This window comes from Aulonocara stuartgranti (assembly GCF_965226115.1).
Source record: "Aulonocara stuartgranti genome assembly, chromosome: 4".
In the NCBI taxonomy this organism is placed as follows: domain Eukaryota; kingdom Metazoa; phylum Chordata; class Actinopteri; order Cichliformes; family Cichlidae; genus Aulonocara; species Aulonocara stuartgranti.
This window is the reverse complement of record NC_138942.1, coordinates 22331789-22353474: the sequence shown is the minus strand read 5'-3', so window position 1 is coordinate 22353474 and position 21686 is coordinate 22331789. Positions and strand designations below refer to the sequence as shown.

The 21686-nt window shown below is 42.2% G+C and overlaps 2 protein-coding genes across 3 annotated transcripts in view; one reads left to right on the top strand and one right to left on the bottom strand.

Moving 5' to 3' along the window:
• Positions 1-21686, top strand: part of LOC309704410 (uncharacterized protein) — a 342365-nt gene that overhangs the window by 52931 nt on the left and 267748 nt on the right. The window lies entirely within an intron of this gene.
• Positions 1-21686, bottom strand: part of cacna1ha (calcium channel, voltage-dependent, T type, alpha 1H subunit a) — a 68585-nt gene that overhangs the window by 36106 nt on the left and 10793 nt on the right. For both annotated transcript variants that reach the window (XM_082529529.1, XM_082529528.1), the window contains exons 6-16: positions 20087-20179; positions 19048-19286; positions 17405-17937; positions 14545-14711; positions 14102-14296; positions 9508-9659; positions 7907-8092; positions 7660-7777; positions 2440-2595; positions 1915-2002; positions 1510-1784 (exon numbers count right to left, since the gene is read on the bottom strand). In XM_082529529.1, the coding sequence (XP_082385655.1) occupies positions 1510-1784; positions 1915-2002; positions 2440-2595; positions 7660-7777; positions 7907-8092; positions 9508-9659; positions 14102-14296; positions 14545-14711; positions 17405-17937; positions 19048-19286; positions 20087-20179 (2202 nt within the window). The remainder of the gene's footprint in view (positions 1-1509; positions 1785-1914; positions 2003-2439; positions 2596-7659; positions 7778-7906; positions 8093-9507; positions 9660-14101; positions 14297-14544; positions 14712-17404; positions 17938-19047; positions 19287-20086; positions 20180-21686) is intronic.

Here is a 21686-nt window from a genome sequence, read left to right as displayed (position 1 = left end):
TTTGTAATTAGTTGTAGATTGGTAGAGGTTTTGACCCTTGATAGTCTGCAAACTTTGTGTGTATTAGACAGCACTTTGGGAGCATGAGAGGTCATACCGTGTCTTATTATTTTATGGTAGGATTAACGTAGTTGCGTCTGTTCTAGTCTAAGTGCTCTTTGTTTAGATGAACTGCAGGACTTCCTCACCGTGTTATCTAGGATGAACCATCTAGGGTGAGGGGGAGGCTACCCTCTTCCTGACCAAGGATGTTTGACCCTTTGATCAGCAGTCCCCACACACACACACACACACACACACACACACACACACACACAGTATTCTTTGTTCACATGTATACCTATGTAAGATGTTATATGTTAATGACCCTATGCATATTCATGTAACCACAATAAAAGGAGTGCTGTGGGGAAACCTGGCTGAGAGTCTGACAGAGGTCAAGTGGTGGAACGACGCTTGGCTCCAGCCAGGTCTCCCTCATGCATGAGTAACCAGAGAACTTTGGTGCCTTGAGTCTTGCTTTTGCTGCGTAGCAGATTGTCCTTAACGTTCCAGCGAATAGGTTTATGCTACAAACCTAACACATATGTTCTCATACTTTTTCCCACTCTTCCACAGTAAAATTTCTGATGAGTCTCTCAAACAAGGGCTTTTATTAGCTTAATTTTCATTATGGTTCTCAACCGTTGAGACAGTAATTATCATATTGAATACTGCTTTTCCCACAATCTCTCTCAATGTTGTTAAATTAGCAAGCTGTGAACTACATTTCATAGACATAAAATTGAGACTTGACCAAATGCTTTAGTTACAAACAGTTTTTTGTTCCCGCTCATGTAACACAAGACTATGATTGGCTCTCTGTGTCCAAATTATTTTCCAGTTTTGGAATACTCGCTCTCCTTGTGTCACACTGACCTCCTAATTACGTGACTTGCAGCTGTAAATGTGGTTAAGTGAGCATGCCCCCTTCAGAGACTACCTTCCCAAACCACCGCTCCCTTCTGCATATGTGTATACGCCAGTGAAAATGATATATTAATGTTAAATCAATTCAGCTAAGTCAAGCATCCCTAAAGCCTGACTAAATCATAGCTATTCTCTGACTCAGATTAGAATTCACAGAACTGGTGTTGCTAAATGTCACAAATATGACATAAGTGGATCTGATTGGTTTCTGTGAAATGAAACATTTGAAGCTTGTGATTAGTTCTAGTGTTACCTCACTGGGCTCACTAGCTCTTTAGGCCATATTTGGTACTCCATTTGAAACCACTGGGTATGCACATATGAAGCTGGTCTCATATCTTCTACCCTTTTTAAAAAAATTGTTGATGTGAGTTTTTTTATTTTGAATCAGCAATAAGGAAAATGGATTTTCAAATAAAAGAACAAGCCTCATAACATCTACTGAATCTTCAGTGAGTCCACCAGGAATAATTAACTCATGATTAACTGAAGATATTGTACTGTACATGGTATTTACATGAAGACTTTCATATAACTTACCAGAGAAGGCGGATCGTATGGCTCCACTGATGTTGAGCTTCCCCGTCGGGACTCTGGGTGACCGACCCCTGCCTCAGGAAAACCCAGTCCTACCTCACTATATTGAGGTGCTCCGTCTATGTACATGAGCTCATCCCCGAGGATGGACTCAGGTCCAAGAGAGCTCTTAGGTGTAGGCATGGGTGTGGCTGCTGTGCGCATGATTATGGGAGGAGCCATAGAGCCACGAGGGTCAATGTGACCATTACCTGTCATCATCAGTGAGAGCTTTAGCTCTGTGGAGGAGAGTTATACAGCATATTATAATGCTTCATATTGCTTTATTTCTCCTGCCGCTTTCACTACAGTTTTTACTGATCAATCAGCTGTAAAAGCAGAAAAGGAATATCATGAAAACACCACTACCTGTGTCTCTGAACTGTTCTATCTTCTCGTCCTCATCAAAGTTGTCTGATTTCTTGTCATCATCTGACTCTGACCGATTAGCGTCACCCTGTAACACATGCATACATGACAACAATGATATTTCTGTATTGGCTTCCCATTTTGTTTTGACTTTAACATCACGGGGAAATTTTTTTTCAATCAACACCCAGACCATGAGCAAATTAAATCGCTCCAAAGATACACTGGGTACACATGGTTGAATGATAAAGGACTGATAGTGACTGGGAAATTCCCCTTCCTTTTTATGTTCTTCAAAGGCTTTACTATGCTAAACTACAGGAAATTTGCAGGGAATGAAAAGGACTTTTGTCTTTTATGAACATTATGTGCACCAATATGAGTGCCTTATTACCAGCTTTGAAAATGTAAAACAAGCCTACAAGTAGCATACTGGAAAATGGTGACCGCTCATAAACCAGTACAATCCAAAAATACTGAACCCTTTATTGTATGTAGAAACCAACGAGTCCGAGTTCTTCTCACCTCAGCCTGGAAGCCTTCAACCAAGATGGCCACTAGTAAATTGAAGAGCACATAGTTGCCAAATGTCATAAGAGCAACGAAGTAGAGAGCCGCCCATGGAGAGGTAGAAGCCATGCCGTTATACAACACCACATTCCAGTCCTCCTGGGTAAGAATCTATGAAATGAATGGCACACACAGAGATTTACACACACATTAACAAGAAAGGAGAAGGAGAAATTCAGGACAGGGAAGATGTGAGGTTTAGAGATATGAAACTAAAAGTGGGGATAAGAACTTCAAGCCTTAGATATTGGCAGAAATTAACATGAAGACATGAAATGCTCGGCTGCTTTTACTGGCGAAATACTTCATTTTCATATACTGTTTGTCTATAGGTTAACATGGGAAGTTTGTGAGTCTACATGTGTTTGCATGTCTGCAAGCTCCATCTCTGCCCTCCTACTTCACTGTGCTTGTATGTATGTGTGTGTGTATACATAAATATGTACACATAAAACATAAAAGTTATAAATTGATTGGCAGTTCAAAGCTTCAGCTCCCTCCACAGATTTTTTTTTATAGGACTGAGGTCTGGAAACTGGCTGGACCACTTCATGACCCTAATGCACTTCTTCTTTAGCCACTTGTTTCTTGCCTTGGTGGTGCTGTATGCTTTAGGACAGTACACAGACCCGTCCATTGGCTTAATGGAGTAAAGTCATCCTGCACCCTTAGCAGAAAAACAGCCACAAAGCACAATGTTCCCACCTCTGTGCTTAACTGTAGGGATGGTGTTTTCTGGGTCATACTCAGTATTTCTCTTCCTCCAAACATGGCGGGTCAAGTTGATGCCAAAGACCCTTGGTGTCATTTGAGCACAGCACTTTCTCCCAAGCTTTCTCTGAATCATTTGTTTTACTAGCCGCCTTAAGACGGGCCTGTACATGTGTCTTCTTGAGGAGGGGATCCTTGTGGGCACTGCAAGACTTCAATCCACTACTGTAGTGTGTTACCAAAGGTGCTCTTGGTGACCGTGGTCCCAACTGCCTTCAGATCATTTGGGATGTCTACCACCTTTCTCATGATCATGAGGACGATTGATGGTCATTTTATAATTCCGCCACTTCTGAATAATGGCACCAACGGTTGTCACCTTCTCATCACCTTTTTGCTAATGGTCTTGTAGCTCATTCCAGCCTTGTGCTGGTCTGCAGTCTTATTCCTGATGTCCTCTAACAACTGTGTGGCTGTGCCTCTGGTGGTGATGAGGTTGTGATGGAAGATCTACCGTTTTCTTAGCTGTGTGTTCTGTCATTTCTCTAGTTTAAGTCTGTTTTGAGTTTTTTTCAGTTTTGTTATATTTTGAGTATTAAATTAAAGCCTTTTTTGAGTTCACGTCTGTCTCCGGAGTCTGCACCTTGGGTCCTATTCCTGCCTGCACACAGCCACACCTAACAGAAGATCGTGACCAGAACATGGACCCAGCAGACTCTGTGTGGTATCAGCGACCCGCAGTTTCTGCCTTCCTCAAGGAGATCGTGAGGGAGGAAGCTGAGCATGCCCAGGAGCTCCAGTCACCCTTCTATGGGTCACGTTTGGCTTTGGGAGGGCCCCGCAGCCTCCAAATGGCTACGGCCGAGCCAGCGTCTATGCCTCGGGCGATCAGGTTGAACACGTGCTCCTTCTCTCCAGTCGCTACACCTCCGCCTTCACCCCTGGAATACCAGTCCGACAAGAGAGTTAAGCGGCGGAGGAAGAAAGATTATGTGACGCCGGACGGTAGACTCACTCCGCTGCAGTCCTTCGCTCTGTTTTTGGGTCTGCCACGTTCTGAGCTTCACAAACTCTCTGCTTCCTCATCGCAGCCCGGTCCTTTGGAGGATTCGCAGCCCAGTTCGCCACCTCCCACTTCCCGGAGGAGGCGACGCTCACACCGTCACCACTCTTTTTCTGCGGAGCAACTCCCGGTGGTGAGTTGTGATTGCTGTCGTTCCTCGGAGCTGGAAACTAACAATCATATGAACACTGCTAAGACTGAGACTATTAAGACTGTTAGACGTGGTGGTGGTAGGAAGTTAAAAAACGTTTTAGAAGAGTCTGTGTTTGCTGAGCCTGCTCCTTTGCACCATTGTGTTCCTGCTCCCAGGGCAGCTCAGGCCCAGCATTCCCCTGCACCTGTTTCAGTGCTTCAGGTGAGGGAGGCTGAGGTCCAGCTGGTCCCTGCTCAGGTGTCTAGGCTGGCTGAGCCTCTGCCTGTCGCTGCACCCGTACCAGCTCCTCGGGTGGGGACTGCAGCTGCCCAGCCGTTGACTGTGCTTGTCCCGGCTCCCAGGGTGAGGATGACCGGGAACCAGTTAGCTCCTGCACCCGTACCTTCTCCTCGGGTGGGAGTGGCTGGTGTCCGGCAGGTACTTGCACCTGTTTCTGTCCTCGCTGGAGGCTCAGGTGAGCCCGTCCAGCAGTTTTCTGTAGGATCCGTAGGCTCAGACAACCTAGTCCAACCATCTGCTAATCCACCACCTCACCCGCCATTACTGCCATCGTTACAACAGTCAATACAACTTAAACTTCTCTCCATAGCTCAGACATTAGCTCACCTATCGGCTCAGTCACCTGCTCAGTTACCGCCTCAGTTGTTTGCTCAGTCTCCTGTCTCCGCTGGAGGGTCCGAGGGGGCCGTTCAGCCACCACCGGCTCCACCGCCTGGTCCGGCCTCCGAGTCTGCAGCTTCGCCTGGTCCGGCCTCAGCCTCTGCAGCTTCGCCTGGTCCGGCTTCAGCCTCAGCCTGTGCTACGCCTGGTCCGGATTCAGCCTCAGCCTGTGCTACGCCTGGTCCGGATTCAGCCTCAGCCTCTGCAGCTCCGCCTGGTCCGGCCTCAGCCTCTGCAGCTCCGCCTGGTCCGGCCTCGGCCTCTGCAGCTCCGCCTGGTCCAGTCTCCGAGTGTTCAGCTTTGTCTGCTCCTGAGGTCTCCAATCTGTCTGTTCCTGCACGTCCTGCCCGGCCTGCACGTCCTGCCCGGCCTGCACGTCCTGTCCGGCCTGCTCGTCCTACACGTTCTGTCCGGCCGATGACTGGACGTCGTTGCCGTCATGGACAGCCCTCTGAACTACGCCGCCGTCGTGGACGGCCCCCTGAAGTACTCCGCCACCAGTGCCTCCCGCCCGGCCGGCCTCCTGACCTGCTCGGTCGCCGTCGGTGCCTCCCGCCCGGCCGGCCTCCTGACCTGTTTTCTGGACTCTTGGACCATCAGCCTCCGGGCCGCCCCCCTGACCTACCCGGGTTTGGACTGTTGTGCCGTCAGCCTCCGGGCCGGCCCCCTGAACTTTTTTGAGACTATTGCCTGGGCCTCTGCGCCTTTCGTGAGCTCTTTTGTTTGTTTGCTTTTGGACTTTGCCTGGGCCTTGGTGCTGTTGTTTTGGACTTTGTTTCTGTGTTTTGTTCTGTTGCTTTCCGGGCTCCAGTGTTTGCACTTTTTTTTTTGTTTTATTGTTTCTGGCTCCTTGTTTGGTTTGTTTCGAGCCCTCCATCCTGTTTCCCCCGCCGCCCACCCTGGTTGGGTTGTTTTTGTTTTTTTGATTTTGATGTTTTGGTTTGGGCTGTCTGGAAGCCAGCCCTTAAGGGGGGGGTACTGTTAGGATGCCTGGGTCGTCGACCCAGGGTTTTTGAGTTTATGATATTATTTATACTTTCTAGTTTTTGGTTTCTTTGAGTTCTGTCTTATGGCTTATGTCTCTGTCTTCTTTAGTTGCTCTGTCTCCCTTATCACCTGCATCCCCTTGTCTAGTCCGCGTCTATGTGTATCCTAAGTTCCTATATCCCCGTGTTCAGTCAATGTTTGTGTCTGCCCTGTTCCCACGTCTCTGTTCCCTTTGTTATAGTGCCTGCCCGTGAGTCTGTGTTATGTTTCCTGTTTTACTTTGAAAGTCCATGTCTGATGTTAATGTGTCTGGTTTTGCTTCCCCTTGTCTCGTTAGGCCTGATTTGCCCCAGCTGTGTTTCCCTCCTGTTACCCATTCCCTGATTGCTCCCTCTGTGTATTTAAGCCCTGTGTTTCTTAGTGTCTGTGTCGCGATCTACCGTTTTCTTAGCTGTGTGTTCTGTCATTTCTCCAGTTTAAGTTTGTTTTGAGTTTTTTCAGTTATGTTATATTTTTGAGTACCTAATTAAAGCCTTTTTGAGTTCACGTCCGTCTCCGGAGTCTGCACCTTGGGTCCTATTCCTGCCTGCACACAGCCACACCTAACAGAAACTGATTCTGTGGACAGGTGTGCTTTATAGTCATGATGAGCTGAGGTCAGTAGTATCTGTAATTGACTGACTGTAATCTGTGGGTTGGGTTTGGGATCAAATACATATATTTAACTAAATGAGGGGAAAATTTATTTATAATTTTTTACATAATTTATTTTCTGGATTTTTGGAGCTTGTTCGTTTCTTTCTGAGTAAACTTACAAAGGGATCAAAGAATTATTCCCCCCACTGTATGTGCCATGCATACATTTGTGTGTACTGTAGCTACTCCAGAAAACTACTGCAAGCGTATGACAGTCAGTTCAGGGCAAAATGCTTCTTCAGCACTAAAGTGAGACAGTGCTCTGCATTATGTGTTCTAGTCTTATGCTGAGGCATCCAGTATAGAAAAGAGGACAATCCATGTGCAATTGAACAACCTCCACAGGGAGGGAGAGCAAAAAATATAAGTGATAGTGAAAGAGAGATTCTGGGGGAAGAATTTTCTACAGCATTGGACCAAGAGAAGACGCTTGGCAGAAATATGCAATATATACACACACACGCGTGCGCGCGAACACACTCTAGACTGACTTTGACATTTGATTTAGACATTTAGAATAGTGTGTCAGACTCCATGCCACCAATAACATGTGAGGACATGTGCAGTAATTTTTATTTATTTCAGTTCTTTGTAAGATGGAGGCTTCAGTTCACCACCTTATCTGTAATTTCATCAGAACCCTCCCTAAGCAATTTATATAGGCCATGTGGTTATTCCTATATATCTGTCTCTTTCTGTTTTTCCCTGAAGCAGAGGCGGCGCGGACAGGTTATTATAATGGATGCCTACAGTATATGTATATTATAGCTGTAGATACAGGTAAGCTCGTATTTTGTTATCGTCATGCACAGTTTGGACAATGTGACATAAAAATAGGAAAGCAAAAGCCAACTTATAGATAATTCAAACTTATAGTGTTGCACAGTGTAAGTCAGAAACTAACCTGGAACACAGTGACAATGGCCCAGAGCAGACTGTCAAAGTTCTTTCGGTCAGGGATGGTGTCTCCATTCTCTGTGCGAAAACTAAATTTACACCCAAAAAGATGCATGCCCAGTATACTGCAGAGAAAAAGGAAATGCAGACATATTCATTTGGATGTTTGCATTAATACTCATCAATATTCCATCACTAGAAAGTAGCCTGAAGAGAGACAGGTGGGAAAAATGTTAAATCTGTTTAGCCCCTACCTAAAAGTGAAGATGAAAAGCATGAGAAGCATGCAGAAGGTGGCCACATTGTCCATTGTCTTCATCAGCACTACGAGTTGTCTCCTCAGAGCGGGTAGGAAGCGAACCAGCTTCAGAACTCGTAGCAGACGAAACGTTCGCAGGACTGACAGCCCACCGTCTGCTTGGCCAATTATCTCCCACACACTGAGAACAACCCACAACAAAGTATTAAAATACTGGACAACTTCAGTAAATTTGTTTGTGAAAAAACACATAAACAAAGCAAAACAAGAGGACAAACCTCCACCAAGGCTGCTCACTTTCCAGGCAGTACTAAAGGTGGCCAGATCGATCCAAATATCCATAGTATCAATACCAATGGTGGTACTGATATCAGGTCGATATTAACAACATAGGATTGATAGTTTATGTCTATTCCCCAAATTGATGATTCATCTCATAAATCATGACACACTGCTCTCACCTACAAAAGCTGCCTTTATAAGTTCAAAATATCGGTAACAGTATAGGTATTGGCACTACTGACCCTGTATTTACTTTGTATTGGATCAATACCAAAATTTGCAGTATCGCATAGCATGAGTGTTTACTTTTAACCAAATATATTATCTTTTTATATATTTATTGTATTTTATTTGTTCTTTTTAAAGTTACTTTAAAAATGATATATTTTTTCAAAAATATATATACATTTACACTTATTCAGGAACATTGCTCATGTATTTAAACAGTTATAACCTGTTACTGTAATGTACATAACAAACTCATAATAAAATAATGAGACATTTAGAATCTCCATATATAGTTAATAATATATAGTTACATCATTAACTATAAATAGAGCTATAAGACTTATTTATTATTATTATTATTAGTTATTATCACTTTGACATTCAAATCAATCTATTGACCTTGAAGGAGAGGTCAAAGGTGAAATGTGACATATTTTATTTCATTTTATTCTAATATGTTATTTTCTATATGTTAAACTAAATACCTTATCTATAAGAATTATATCAATTTTCAACCACTAAATCATTATGTTTACTTTGAAGTTTTAAGCCAAATTTGAATCGACTGTTAATATGATTCCACTCTACAACCCTACAAAGTTTTATTGAAATTCATCTAAAAGTTGTTGAGCTAACATGTTTGCAGGCACAATGATGACACGCATGCACACACTACCAAAAACACGACATCCTTGGCAGAGGTAATTACATGTGTGTTTTAAAGTGGCTCACCAGTAGTAACAGGATTATCTGTAGTGATTAGAAAGCTAATTCTATTTCAAAAGCAAAAGTAACCGAACATCACAGTTTGAAAGGCCCAAAGCTAAATGAGAGCCACACTGCAAACCTCAACTGACAGAGTAAGGAGTCTGCTGAGGCAGCAAGTGACGTGTGTTCCCTTATGACTGTGACAATCTTACCAACAGAAGAGATGCTACAGCACTGAACCTGACAACTGAAACCTCAAGTTGGTGAGAAATTAGACACACGCTATACCTCCAACTGTTACTTGTCTGCTACTGATTGCTTTGGTCTCTCTGCACTTTCTTCTCTACGTGGAGACAAAACAGCACGGATAAATACTACCTGATGATAACAATGATGCTGTCAAAGATGTTGTATGGGTTCCTGATGTATCCAAACAAGCCGAAAGCCAGCAGCATGAAACCCATCTCCAGGACAAACATGCTGGTGAAAACGATGTTGCTGATCTCTAACACATCAGTCAGTTCCTCGGGCTGGATGGAGCAAAAGAAAGAGAATGCAAAAGAAAAGAAGAAGGGGGAGGAGGGCATGGGAGATAAAGCAGGAAGGAAAACAAAAGAATGAAGAAGCAAGATAGTTAGTAAGTCCACTGTATTACCTCCAAGCCTTTGTGCCATGAGCTGAGACATTATCAGTCAACATCAGAGCTGCAGCCAGGCCCTATCAATCAATATAGGGCCAACACCAATCTATAACTGCTAATCTACTTCACTTACCACATTACACTCAGTGATCCAGCAAAGATTTAACCGAGGCCCTCTTGTAAAACGTCAAATCTTGTATTAAAAATTCTGCATTTTTGCGCTCCAGTAAATTTTCTGGTGCCACATCCTGAGTTCATACACTGCGTCTCATCAGGACAAACTAACTAAAGCATTGCAAGTCTGTTGTTTGTCTGCGAGTCTGCTGGAAAACCATAGTTACATTATTACAAATCAGAATCAGAATCAGAATACTTTATTCATCCCGAGGGAAATTCATTGTAATAGCGCGTATGTGAATGTGGACTTTCAACATTGCACCTCAGTCTCACATCATTCTCCTGCACGAACATTAAATGCTCTTAAAAAATAGCCCTTCAACCACCAGCCTTTTTATTACATTTCGTTTTACTTGCTAAGTATCAAGAGTCTTTGCTAACAAGCATTGTGCAGTCCCAAAATTCACACGTAATGAATATTTATGATCCCCACATGACTGAAACCATAAATTCTCTCTACTCTCCCTCACAGTTTGTGAAACTCTTTAGCTTGTGATAGATTTTAGTTCTCATGCCACAGAAGGAAGACTTATTAACACCACTTGTGACTCTCTGCATATGTGGGAGTCAACAAGCAGTAGACCCAAACCCCCAGGCCCATAACAGATAGACCATATTTATGAGTATCACTGACAACGCTAATATACATACACTATATTGCCAAAAGTATTCGCTCATCTGCCTTCACATGCATAGGAAATTTAGTGATATCCCATTCTTAATCCACAGAGTTTAATATGATGTCAGCTCATATGTTGCAGCTTATGAGCTTCAGCTCTTCTAGAAAGGCTGTGTGTTTACAAGAATTTTTGACAATTCTTCCAAAAGTGGACTTGTGAGATCAGACACTGATAAGGCCTGGCTTGCAGTCTCCTCTAATTCATCCTAAAAGCGTTCTATCAGGTTGAGATCAGGACTCTGTGCAGGCCAGTCAACTTCCTCCACACCAAACTCACTCATCCATGTCCTCATGGACCTTGGTTTCTGCACTGCTGTTCACAAGAAGTTGGGAGCATGAAATTGTCCAAAAAGTTCTTGGTATGCTGAAGAATTTAGAGTTTCTTTCACTGGATCTAAGGGGCTGAGCCCAACTACTGGCAAACAACCCCACACAACTTTACACTTGGCACAATGCAGTCAGACATGTACCGTTACCCTGGCAACTGTCAAACCCCGACTCGTCTGTCAGATTGCCAGATGGAGAAGTGTGATTCATCAATTAAGGAGCACATCTCCACTTCTCTAGAGTCCACTGGCGGCGTGCTTCCAACGCTTTGCATTGTGTTTGGTGATGTAAGACTTGGATGCAGCTGCTCAGCCATGTAAACCCATCCCATAAAGCTCTTGACACACTGTTCTTGAGCTCATCTGAACGCCACATGAAGTTTAGCGGTATGTAGCAAGTGATTGGTACACCTGAATTTGTTGATGTGGATGGGTGAGTGAATACTTTTGGCAACATAGTGTACTTCTTTGCTGACCTTAACAACTGCCGAAAAATGTATGTATGGTACATCTCTGTCAATATCATGTGTACCCACTGATAGTACTTGTGTTATACAGTGCTAGATTGACAGTAGTTTAAATGCTTGCTGCTAAAGCTGTTATAATTGTAAGCCCATTATCAATATGAATTGCGTTTAGTAATGTGGAGTAAGAACAGGGTTGTGTAACAAATTAACAAATTATACAGCATTTTTGCTGATGAGCTTGTGAGTTAACGCGGACTTTCAGGGAGTTTAAAAACAACACCAGCAGGGGGGGGAGGGAGGGAGGCACAGTAGTAATGTCAAGGGACTCAAATATAACTGCTGGTGTCTTGTGTTGTGAGAGAAAGAATACAAGTTGTTGTTTTTTTTCAAAGACAAAACATCCCACGAAAAGCCTAAAATAAATTCAATAAAACTTCAAAAGAGCTGTCAGGAAGCGTTTGTCTTGGGCAAATATAGTACTAGACACATGTATTATTGTTTAACACTGGACTTAATGGCATTTTCAGTACCTCAGTGGCCCTCCGTCTTTACACTGGAGAAGTGAAAAAGAATTTTGCAGATGATTCTTATTCAGTCTGTGTACCACTTAACAGCATGTTGAAAAAGGACAGCACACTATGTCTGACATGGTAGAATAAAATAAATGAAAACAACTCCAGGGTATAGAGCTGTGGGTGCCGCTACAGCTAACCTGGTTGAGTGGGATCCCTGCACGCCCAAGGCTACACAACAGGGCCTGGGTTTGAGTTCACGCCACAGCAAAAGCTACATATGCTACTCCTTTCACCTTCAAAGAAAAGCATTTTTAAGTTGCTGGGCAAATGAAAAACAAAACTGGACTGGAAAAGCTGAAAAAAGCACTTTTCTTCATATTAATAACGACAGTGAAGGTGCCTTTGAGTCGTCAGCCTCATGAAACAATCGACTCTGTATTGCTGCGATCATTTGAAACTGAGAGGTTTAACAATTATAACAAGCTCTTAAGCGTATATCAATTTGTTTTATGGTCCCCATCGAGCACTCTGGACTATTGCTTTAGATGCCGTTTTCTACTTCCACCCTTACATTTGACCAACGCGGTGGTCAATCAAAATGAAATACTCTCAGTACCCACAAGGAGGCATTTCGAGTGTAGAATTTTGAACACAGCTCTGCATATGACCTTGCCCTTAGGAACAAGAGGACAAAAAGCAAAACAGAGACTTGCATACCTCACACCGTACAAAGCAGTGTACAGAAAAAAACATTGATTATCGTAATACCAGCCCTGTAAAAATCTAAGCCTAATCATGTGGACTCAGTTACGCAGTGTACCTTAACATCTATTATGTATTTAATTTTACACGGTGAACCCGTGAATGTTAATCAGGGACAGGATTAATACAACTGTAACATACATGAACGTTATGCACATAAAAAAATCTTTCACATGTGAACCAAAGTAACCAGAAACCTGTTATTTCTTATGAGAATTAAGTAGGTACGTTTAAAATTGCACAAATTGCATTTGTTGTTGTCAAACCACCTTTGATTAAGTAACAAGAGACACAGTTTTTATGTTGCAATCAAGGCCCGCTAATTTGTAATTTAATTTGTAATGAAATTTGTGAGGTTAAAGATCAGCTCAGCACCTCATCTGATGGGTGCCACGCTCCATGTGTGAAAACTATGCGCACGTCAGTTTACACCTCGATTTTACGTTCGGCCTATTTCTAAAATGAAATCTAAATGCAGCCAAAACAAGCATTGATCGCCTCCCTTGTTCTCTTTTCCTCTCTCTTTGTGTCTCTACACACATACAAAGTCTGCACTATGCCTCCCACATTTATACACCTCTCCGCGCGCACGCAGCTACACTCATAGTCTCAAAAAGTTGGCGAGGTGTAACATATGTGGGATGATGACTACTGAAGGGAGGAGGAACTCGTATTTAACACTTCGCTTCATGTGTATGTGTGTGCTTGAGTGTGTGTATGTGTGTGTCATTGCCCTAAAAAGGCCATGGTTCTTCTAGTCGCTCCTTATGTTTATGCCACTAAGATAGAAACACACTCACATGTGCGCACACACGCACACACATCCCCCTGGAGAGGGAGACATGGAGACACAGAGAGAGAGGAAAGAAGGGAATGGTCTTTGTTCATGCACCAGAATCTCTTCTTTGAATTTGTAGCCATTTCCAGACCTGCTGGGAAGTGAAACAGCTCCTATGTGTAAATGTGAAATATCATTACATAAATGTGTCCGTGTGACACCGGAGAAGGGAAAGAGCAATGGTATTATTTAATGTAAAACTTTCCAGATGTTGGCCACATAGGATAAAGTCGAAACTGTGAGTCTGGAGTGTGTGACAGTGCCTGGACGTGTAATTTATGTGTGAGAAAGAGGAAACGAGTGGGTGCTACTCCTTCCACCCCCCTCCTTCCCTTTATTTCCTTCAGCCCCTCAGCCCTCTTCACTCTGCCTCCATCTCTAACTCTCGTTTCCTCTCATTCAGACTCCCAGACTGAACGAGCCATAAAAAGGCATTTGTTTAAACACACTTGCTACCCGTTTTCACTAAACTCCTGTCACCAGTAGTCCTCTTAGCTTTAAACCACTGATTTGTGTCATATTCCCAGAAAAGCAAAATCCGCCCGACACCCTATCCCCTGTGTCTTACCTGCTCGTGGTACTCTATTCCCATGCTGAGAGTATTCACAAGAATAGCGATCATGATCCCGCGGTTGAAGTATTTACTTTCCACAATCCTCTTTAGTTTTTCCCTGAGGTCCCTCCAGGCACGAACCACTCCATTTTCGTATTCAACAACCCCACGGCGTCTGCTCCGACCCCTCACTCCTCTCACATCGGCCCCCTGGATACAAGATTTTGGATACAATAAGTCAAAACACCAACAAGGACGTCTTGTGCTTTTTAATTACTGTAGTTTTAGGCGCTATGCAAAATAATCCACAAATACAACACTGTGTTAGGTTTGAAGACTAAAAGATTGTATTTATTTATTTATATACCATGCTCATCATCATTATATGTCTAATCAACACTTGTGAATTAATCATCAAGGTTTAAAATCATCATTAGTCCACAACCATCCATTCTGACCTGAGGGAAGTCGTGTAGTCCATCTGCCTCTCCCTTGCCTCCCTCTAGGTCTCCCAGTTCCAGCTCCAAGGTCTCCAGGCTGCTGGCACACAAAGGGCAGCTAAGTAGCTCCAAGAGAAGAGGGCTGGGCACCATACCCGCCAGCTGGTAGAGCAGCCGCTGGCGACCTGAAAGGAAGAACGGGTGATGATGGTCAGACATTGCTGAAGGAGTTTCTATAACTGTCCTATGTGTTTATCTTTAATGAGCAAACATGTTTTGGTTTGGTAATTTTTTTTTACAAATTATATTAAATTAATATCGACTTCCCAGTATATTGGTATTGATATTTATAACAGCAATTAATTGAACATTTTTAAAGTTAAAAAAAAAGGCCACAAGAGAAACACCCTTCAAGCACGATATGAATGCTGCCATTGTACAGTCTGTCCACCAGAGGGCGCTCAGCTCCCCAGTTTACAACATGTTTTGAACACCGCAAACAAACAGCTAATCCAAGTTTAGTCTTATCGAGTGTAAGTGCGTAAATAAGAACAACACACATTTTTTAATGAAATCTTTTTATATTTGTGTGTCTGAAAGAAAAGAAAATATTGGCCAATATATCAGCTTTTTAATACCACCAAGTATCAGCATCAGTCCTATTTCGGTCCGACTCTAACATTATATATTCTACATCCTGCTGTAAATCAAGTAAATCAATGTAAATAAATCAAGTTTTTAAATGTAAATATAAAAATAAACTTTCTTAAAATTACATATTTGAAGCAGGGATCATCTGTAAGTAGGTATGGTGATATTATTAGACAACTTAAGAAATCAATGAAAGTTAGGCTCTAATTTGCATCTTTACTACTAAAGCACATCATATATTTCGACATTAGCTTTGATTTACGTTTGATCCAAGTGTATTCTTTATCAAAACTATAAATAATAGAAAAGATAAAAGATCTGAAGTCCCCATTAGCAAAGTAGGACCAACTCTATGTAGTATAAAGCACCGGGAATCATTGGCGAGTCCTTTACTGCAAAGCACTTGCTGGTGCTTGTTAAGCTTACTGTTGTAAAAGTGGAACAGTTGGAGGGGAGTAAAAATGAGTGCTTCTACATGTTTATGTGGTCGACTTTTTTATAAGGACAACATAAAGAGACAAAGAGACAAACCTTGTGGTATAACGACCCAGCTCGAAGACATTAACATAAGTGAAATTTTGCATTTTGTGCTGAAGGGCCGTCCTTTTCAGCACGCGGCCAGCACACATTAAGTTTCCGCAGTGAGTACTGCAAGCTCGCCCACAGTTTGAGATCTCGGCTGCCTCGTCTCACCTTCTGTTCTCTGACTGGAGCCTTTTAAAATCAGTACAGAGGAACTGCAGAGCAAAGCACAGCTGAAAACTAACACAGGCAAAGCTTGACTTCTGAAAACGTCAGCTCTTCAAAAGCAGCTTTAACAGCACATAAAGTTGGTTACAACACTGTCTATACCCCGAGCTATTAAAAAAGGTTTGTGTGTGCTCTCATTGTATTTTATTGTCATTTATAATCTTAAACACTTCTCCAGTTCTTGACATACTCACAAATTACCTTCGCAAATTCCATCAGAGTACAAAACCCTTGTCCGGGGAAAATTTTGTTTAAACTGATCCCATCGTATAAGGTTATTCAATAAGGCTACAATTACAGTGAAATCAGAGGGCTACAGAGCTGAAAATATTCCCAAGAACATGGTCCTCCAAAAGTGAAGAGGAACCAAAAACATGATTCACACTCTAAAGCCATACCTTATAAGGTTTAGCAGATAGTGAGTTACCTAACAGTGCTGAAAGCAAACAGAACACATCCCCCTTCAAATGAGTAAATATGTGATCTTTACTACAGAGTACAATTTAGGGTGATATTTTTTTAAGCATTGCACTCACTCTCCAAAAGGATTCAGGCTGCTTAACATCAGTTTCTCGTGCTTACTGTTAGTCTCACCCTTTAATGACACAACAGAAATGTCTTTCATACCATTTCTGCGCAGCTCCTGTCTTTCTGCTCTCTGTTATTTTCTCGGTATCCCCGAATCCAGCCCTCCTTTATGTGTCCTCCCCCAGCTCTCTTCTCTTTCTTTTTATTGCTCTAATTTATTTTTCTCTTGGCGGCCTTCTTTCAGCTTCTCAATGCGGGCCTTAAATCTTTCATACTTTATGAATACATTAATAAACTCCATATTTTCTTCCTTCCTCAGCCACTTGTTTTCAGAATACCATAACACACCTGCATTCCTGTTTACATTCCTTAACACTCCATACTTTTCCTCCTTTAACTGTTCCCCCCACACACTGTGTTGATTCAGTCAGTCCTGCCCCTTTATCCACTTCTCTGCGCTGATGACTTTAACACTTGAGACATGGATTTCCTGTCAGGGCTCTAAGTGCTTCTTGAGACTCATGCACACACACACCGCAGAAGCAGCCACGGGCTATTTCAGGTCAAGCTTGGGATGAGGACGCAGGGTAAAAGAAAGAGCACTGAATGAAAGTGAGTGTGATGACAAAACTATAATGGAGCCCGAGGGAATTCTAAAGCGTCGCAAAGAGAATGTGAAGGAGACTTAAAGGACGGTGGAAGACAAATAGCGAAAGAAAAGCTTTATTTTTTCACCTTTTATCTTTGTAAGATATTTGGTTGTGGTTTAAACACTCTGAAAGTGGCATCTTCCTTTAGCTGACTCACCTCTGATCTTTCTGACCAGAAAAACAATGGTGAGCAGTAAAGTGTGGTATTCCCATAGACGCAGATTCAACATCCATATTTTTCTGGATTCTACAATTTTGAGATCCACCCATGTGTCTGTGTGCAGTGATTGTTTTCTTACTGTGCTGTCCCATGAGCTGGTAAAGCTTGGTCAGTGTCTCGGCGTGCTCAGAAGCCGGGTGGTTCGGCGGATGCTCCAGACAAGAACCGCACTGCTTTGAGTGAGGGGGTGGCGTCTTGCTGCTATAGCTGCACACAAAAGACGGCAGAATGGTGGGATAGTTCATCCCCCCGTTCAGTCGCCCGAGTAATGAGCCCACGCGCTGGGTGACAGTGGTCGAGTTATCGTTGTTTCCATTTGCACTTCCCCTCCGAACGGTAAGCGACTTCATCTCCAGTTCCTCCCCGACTTTGATGTGTCCTTCTCTGTCCACGTGCTCTGTGGTTGCCACGCTGACGGTGTGCTGCCCGCCATTGCTGAGACGACAGTGCTGATGCTGATGGTGTTGTAAAAGGTTATGGATTGGCCTCAACCACAATGCGTTACCTGGGCCTGACCCTCCGCAGCCCCTGCTGGAACCGTGGCCATGCCCATTACCTCCACCATTACTGCCTCCACTGCTGCCATTAGGATTCACCTTTTTACGACGTTTACTGTTCAGAAAAAAAGAGACATGAATAATAATTAAGGGTGGCTAGTAATAAATAGTAATATTTATTCAAGATAGATTTTTGTTTATTTGTGTTTGCATCAGAATGCATTTCTAATATATTTCTGGCAGGCACAATGTAATTTATTGCCAGGGGAGAGTTGTTGAGTGAAGATCTTATCGTGTTTTTTGCTAATTTACTGATCTCAACTTCTGAAAGCAATTAACTAGATAACGAAAATTAAAAGTGTGTACTAATAGAGCCATATTAGGTGAGCCTGTCACATAGCCTGGCAAGTCGTTAGGGAACAATGAATTTCATGACCATTTGGCAAGTGGTTAGTGGCAGTAGGTGAGAAATCAAGTGCAAAAGCCTCAGTCACATGGGCCTAGATGCCACTGAGTGACCAACTGGCCAACATAGGGTGGATAAAATAGGTACTCCCTAAACATTTGGCAAATGGTTGCTGGAGGTCACTGGGAGTTGTTATGTGGAACTGGTCTCAAGAGTTATATGGTGATCCACCAAAAGATTCCTTGTTACTGTTTTGGTTGCAAGGAGATATCCAGCATTGTGCAGTAGTAGTAGTGAAATGGATAAAAGTGTTACACAATTCAGAAATGGAGACTTTTCATGAAAGTGAAAGCTGGGTTGCAGGGCACTTTTACCACAGCTCAGATAGTAGGTATTGAGTGCTTACAGACAAGTCAGTCTTCCGTGCGAACTACGGGCGACCGCAGGAACCTCATTTTTCCATAGGTTGCCATGAGGTCTCAGACCAGTCTGGGGTGCTAATAGTGCAACTTAACCTAAAAAAGCACCATGTGATGGTTTCTCTTTTTTTTGCATTGTGTTGGATTAGAGATTCTTTTCATCTTACCAAAGTTACTTGGCATTTTTAAGGTTGATGTTGAGGGCTTTAGAACAAATTGTCCATTACATTTACCAATACATTTTTGAGCTATCATCTCCACCCTAAGTAACAAAGTCCAAGTTGCTGTTTTTTTGCTAACATCACCACACAACACATTTATTGCTACGTCATTAGACATTTCTAGACATATTCTACAGAATTAAAAACAAAAAACAAAAAAAAAACAACCTGTAATGTACCTGTGCCAGCCAGAGTATATCCTCTGGAGCCTGCGTGTAAACTTGCGGTAAAGATGGCTAATGTAGCGTAGCATCTCTTCATAGCACGAGCCCGGCTCGCTGTAACTGGCAAGTGTGGAGTCGTTTGACATGTAACGAGCACGCTGCTCCCGCATCAGTGCATTCTCCCTTTGCTTTGTCTCGGAGAATTGGGTGGCAATGACCACGAGGCACAAGTTGATCATGAAGAAAGAGCCCACCTGTTTGAAAAGGGAAAGGTAAAGAAAGTGCAAACCACAACAACAACACCTAAAATGATACAGTGTGTTTAACTGAGTCAAAGCCTGCTCCATAAAAGTGTTGATTTAGGGTCATAAAAGTATTTCACCTTTAATTCTGTATAAAGAATCAAGACAGTGTTTACTTTATAAATATTTGACTCACTGTTGACTTTATGCCTCCTTACGGTGTAAAAATATAAGGAGCATTATTAGAGCTTATTCATTATTTGAGATGCTACCTGCTTGGTCAAACACTGTAAACATAAAACTGAAAAGTTTTTTAGTTACTTAGAAATAATTAAATTTAAATGATCCTCCAATGAGTTGGCTTTGTCCTTACTATAACTTTGAAATGTCAACTCAATAATGAAATGTATGCTAAATATGTCATTAGCGTGTGGTACTAAAAGATGAATTGCAAATTAGATGAGCACTTTCTCCACCTGGTTATTAATTCCTCATTTTGTATTGAAAGTACTTAAGTGCAGTCAGTCTGAAAACTAAATCCAGTGTCTGTTTTTAGTTGACTAGGTCAATTAAAAATCCCAAACCAGGGAAAATTGTCTATAGACAGCTGTCTCCTCAACAAAAAGTCGATCAGGCTTAGAAAGCTGCAGGCGTTCACATTTATCTGAATTAGTCCTTTGCAAAAATGAAAAATAATGGTCCTTTAAAACAAGATATTTTGGACCCAATCACGTTTTGTCGTTGCTTCAAGGCTCTAGCAAAACAAGAGAATATAAAGAGAAGTTAAACAAAAAAAATAATGAGGTACTTACAATAATGAGCAGTATAAAATATATAAAATTATAGAAGGAGTGAGCATCCATGACATAGTACATGATGTCTACCCAGCCTTCTAGTGTGATGACCTGGTGATAGAGGACAAAAAGACAGAGAGTGGGAGCCTTTTAGTTTCAATAAAAAGCAAACATTCCTATATAGCTCTGCCCATTACTTTTTCTTCAAAAATGGCATAGACACCCACACATGTACACCAATACCCAGAGACACATACGTATTCCAGTATACAGCAATCAGATTTCCAGTTATGTTTTTAATGGCTATTCTTCTGAAGAAAGTCTGCAGTGTCCCTAAAACATGTTATAAAGGATGTGTGTGTTTGTGTGTGAGTGCTAGTGCAAAAAAAATCAAACAATTCTCTCATGTAGCCACTATGCTAATGAGCATTTGAGATTCTGAGACTTGAAAACGGTGGCTAAGTTCAGCCAAGCTGATAATACAATCACACCTCAACATTTACACCTCAGCGGAGCCTGAAACACCACTGCAAAAACTGACGGAGCATGCAGATTAGCAGGAATGTATGTACATTAGGCTCAGATGCCAGCACATACCTCTGTGTGAATGGAAAATTGTGAACAAGCATACCAAAAATAGACACCACACATGCGTAAAATCCACCTACACACAAACAGGGAGACATGCACACACAAGCACCCAGAGGAGACTACTCTGCTCTCTAATGCAGAAGATCAACCAAGGAGTTCATATGTGTCAACAGTAAACGTATGCTAAACAAACCATACATAGGTACAAAACATTTAGCCAAGAACATCTATGCAGGTCTTGTAAACTGTACATTTACCACCTGATTACCTCATTCACTTAACTAACCAAGAATTTAAATGTCAGCTCTAAAGGCACATATTTTGTAATCAGTTCCTGATTAATTCACCACAGGATTCCTAATTCATTATGGACGTGGACAAATCGAAATACAAATCTTGGGCTGTGTTAAGCCATTTTGCGAAAGGCAACTGTAGTATATATGTGAAGGAGCGATATTATGACACCGTGTAGCTGAGAGAGAACACAGAAGTAAACAGATTATCCAGTGGCTTCCAGGCCAAGCTTGCAAAAATACAATTACCTGGTTTCTCAATGCCACTTCACTCTATTTAAACTCTATTCCAGATCAAGGAGACACAGAATAAGCCTGATTTACTCTTAAAGTAGTAAATAGCAGTGAAGACAGTGATGTCACCTTTTGGTTTCAGAAATCCATCGTCATCTTGGTTGCAAAAAAACCCACTGGCTGTCAAACCGCTTATATGTTAGCTTAGTAGCCTAAGTTAGCTTGGTAACCTAAGCTAACAGGTAACAGAACTTAACAATTATTTATTATATTATATAAATGAGTAAAAATTTGAACTGCTTAAATTTGTTCAAGAAGAGATATTTAATAAGCAAAGGCAATGTTTTCTTTTTCTGCCATATTCCATAAACTAAGACATTGCAACAACATGAGTCGTCATTTTCAGTGTTGATCCTGGACAAACACTATTATATTGCATGCACTGCCTATGGTCGGGGTCTGAAAAGGAAAGACAATGGGGAAGTGCCTCAAACCTGAAT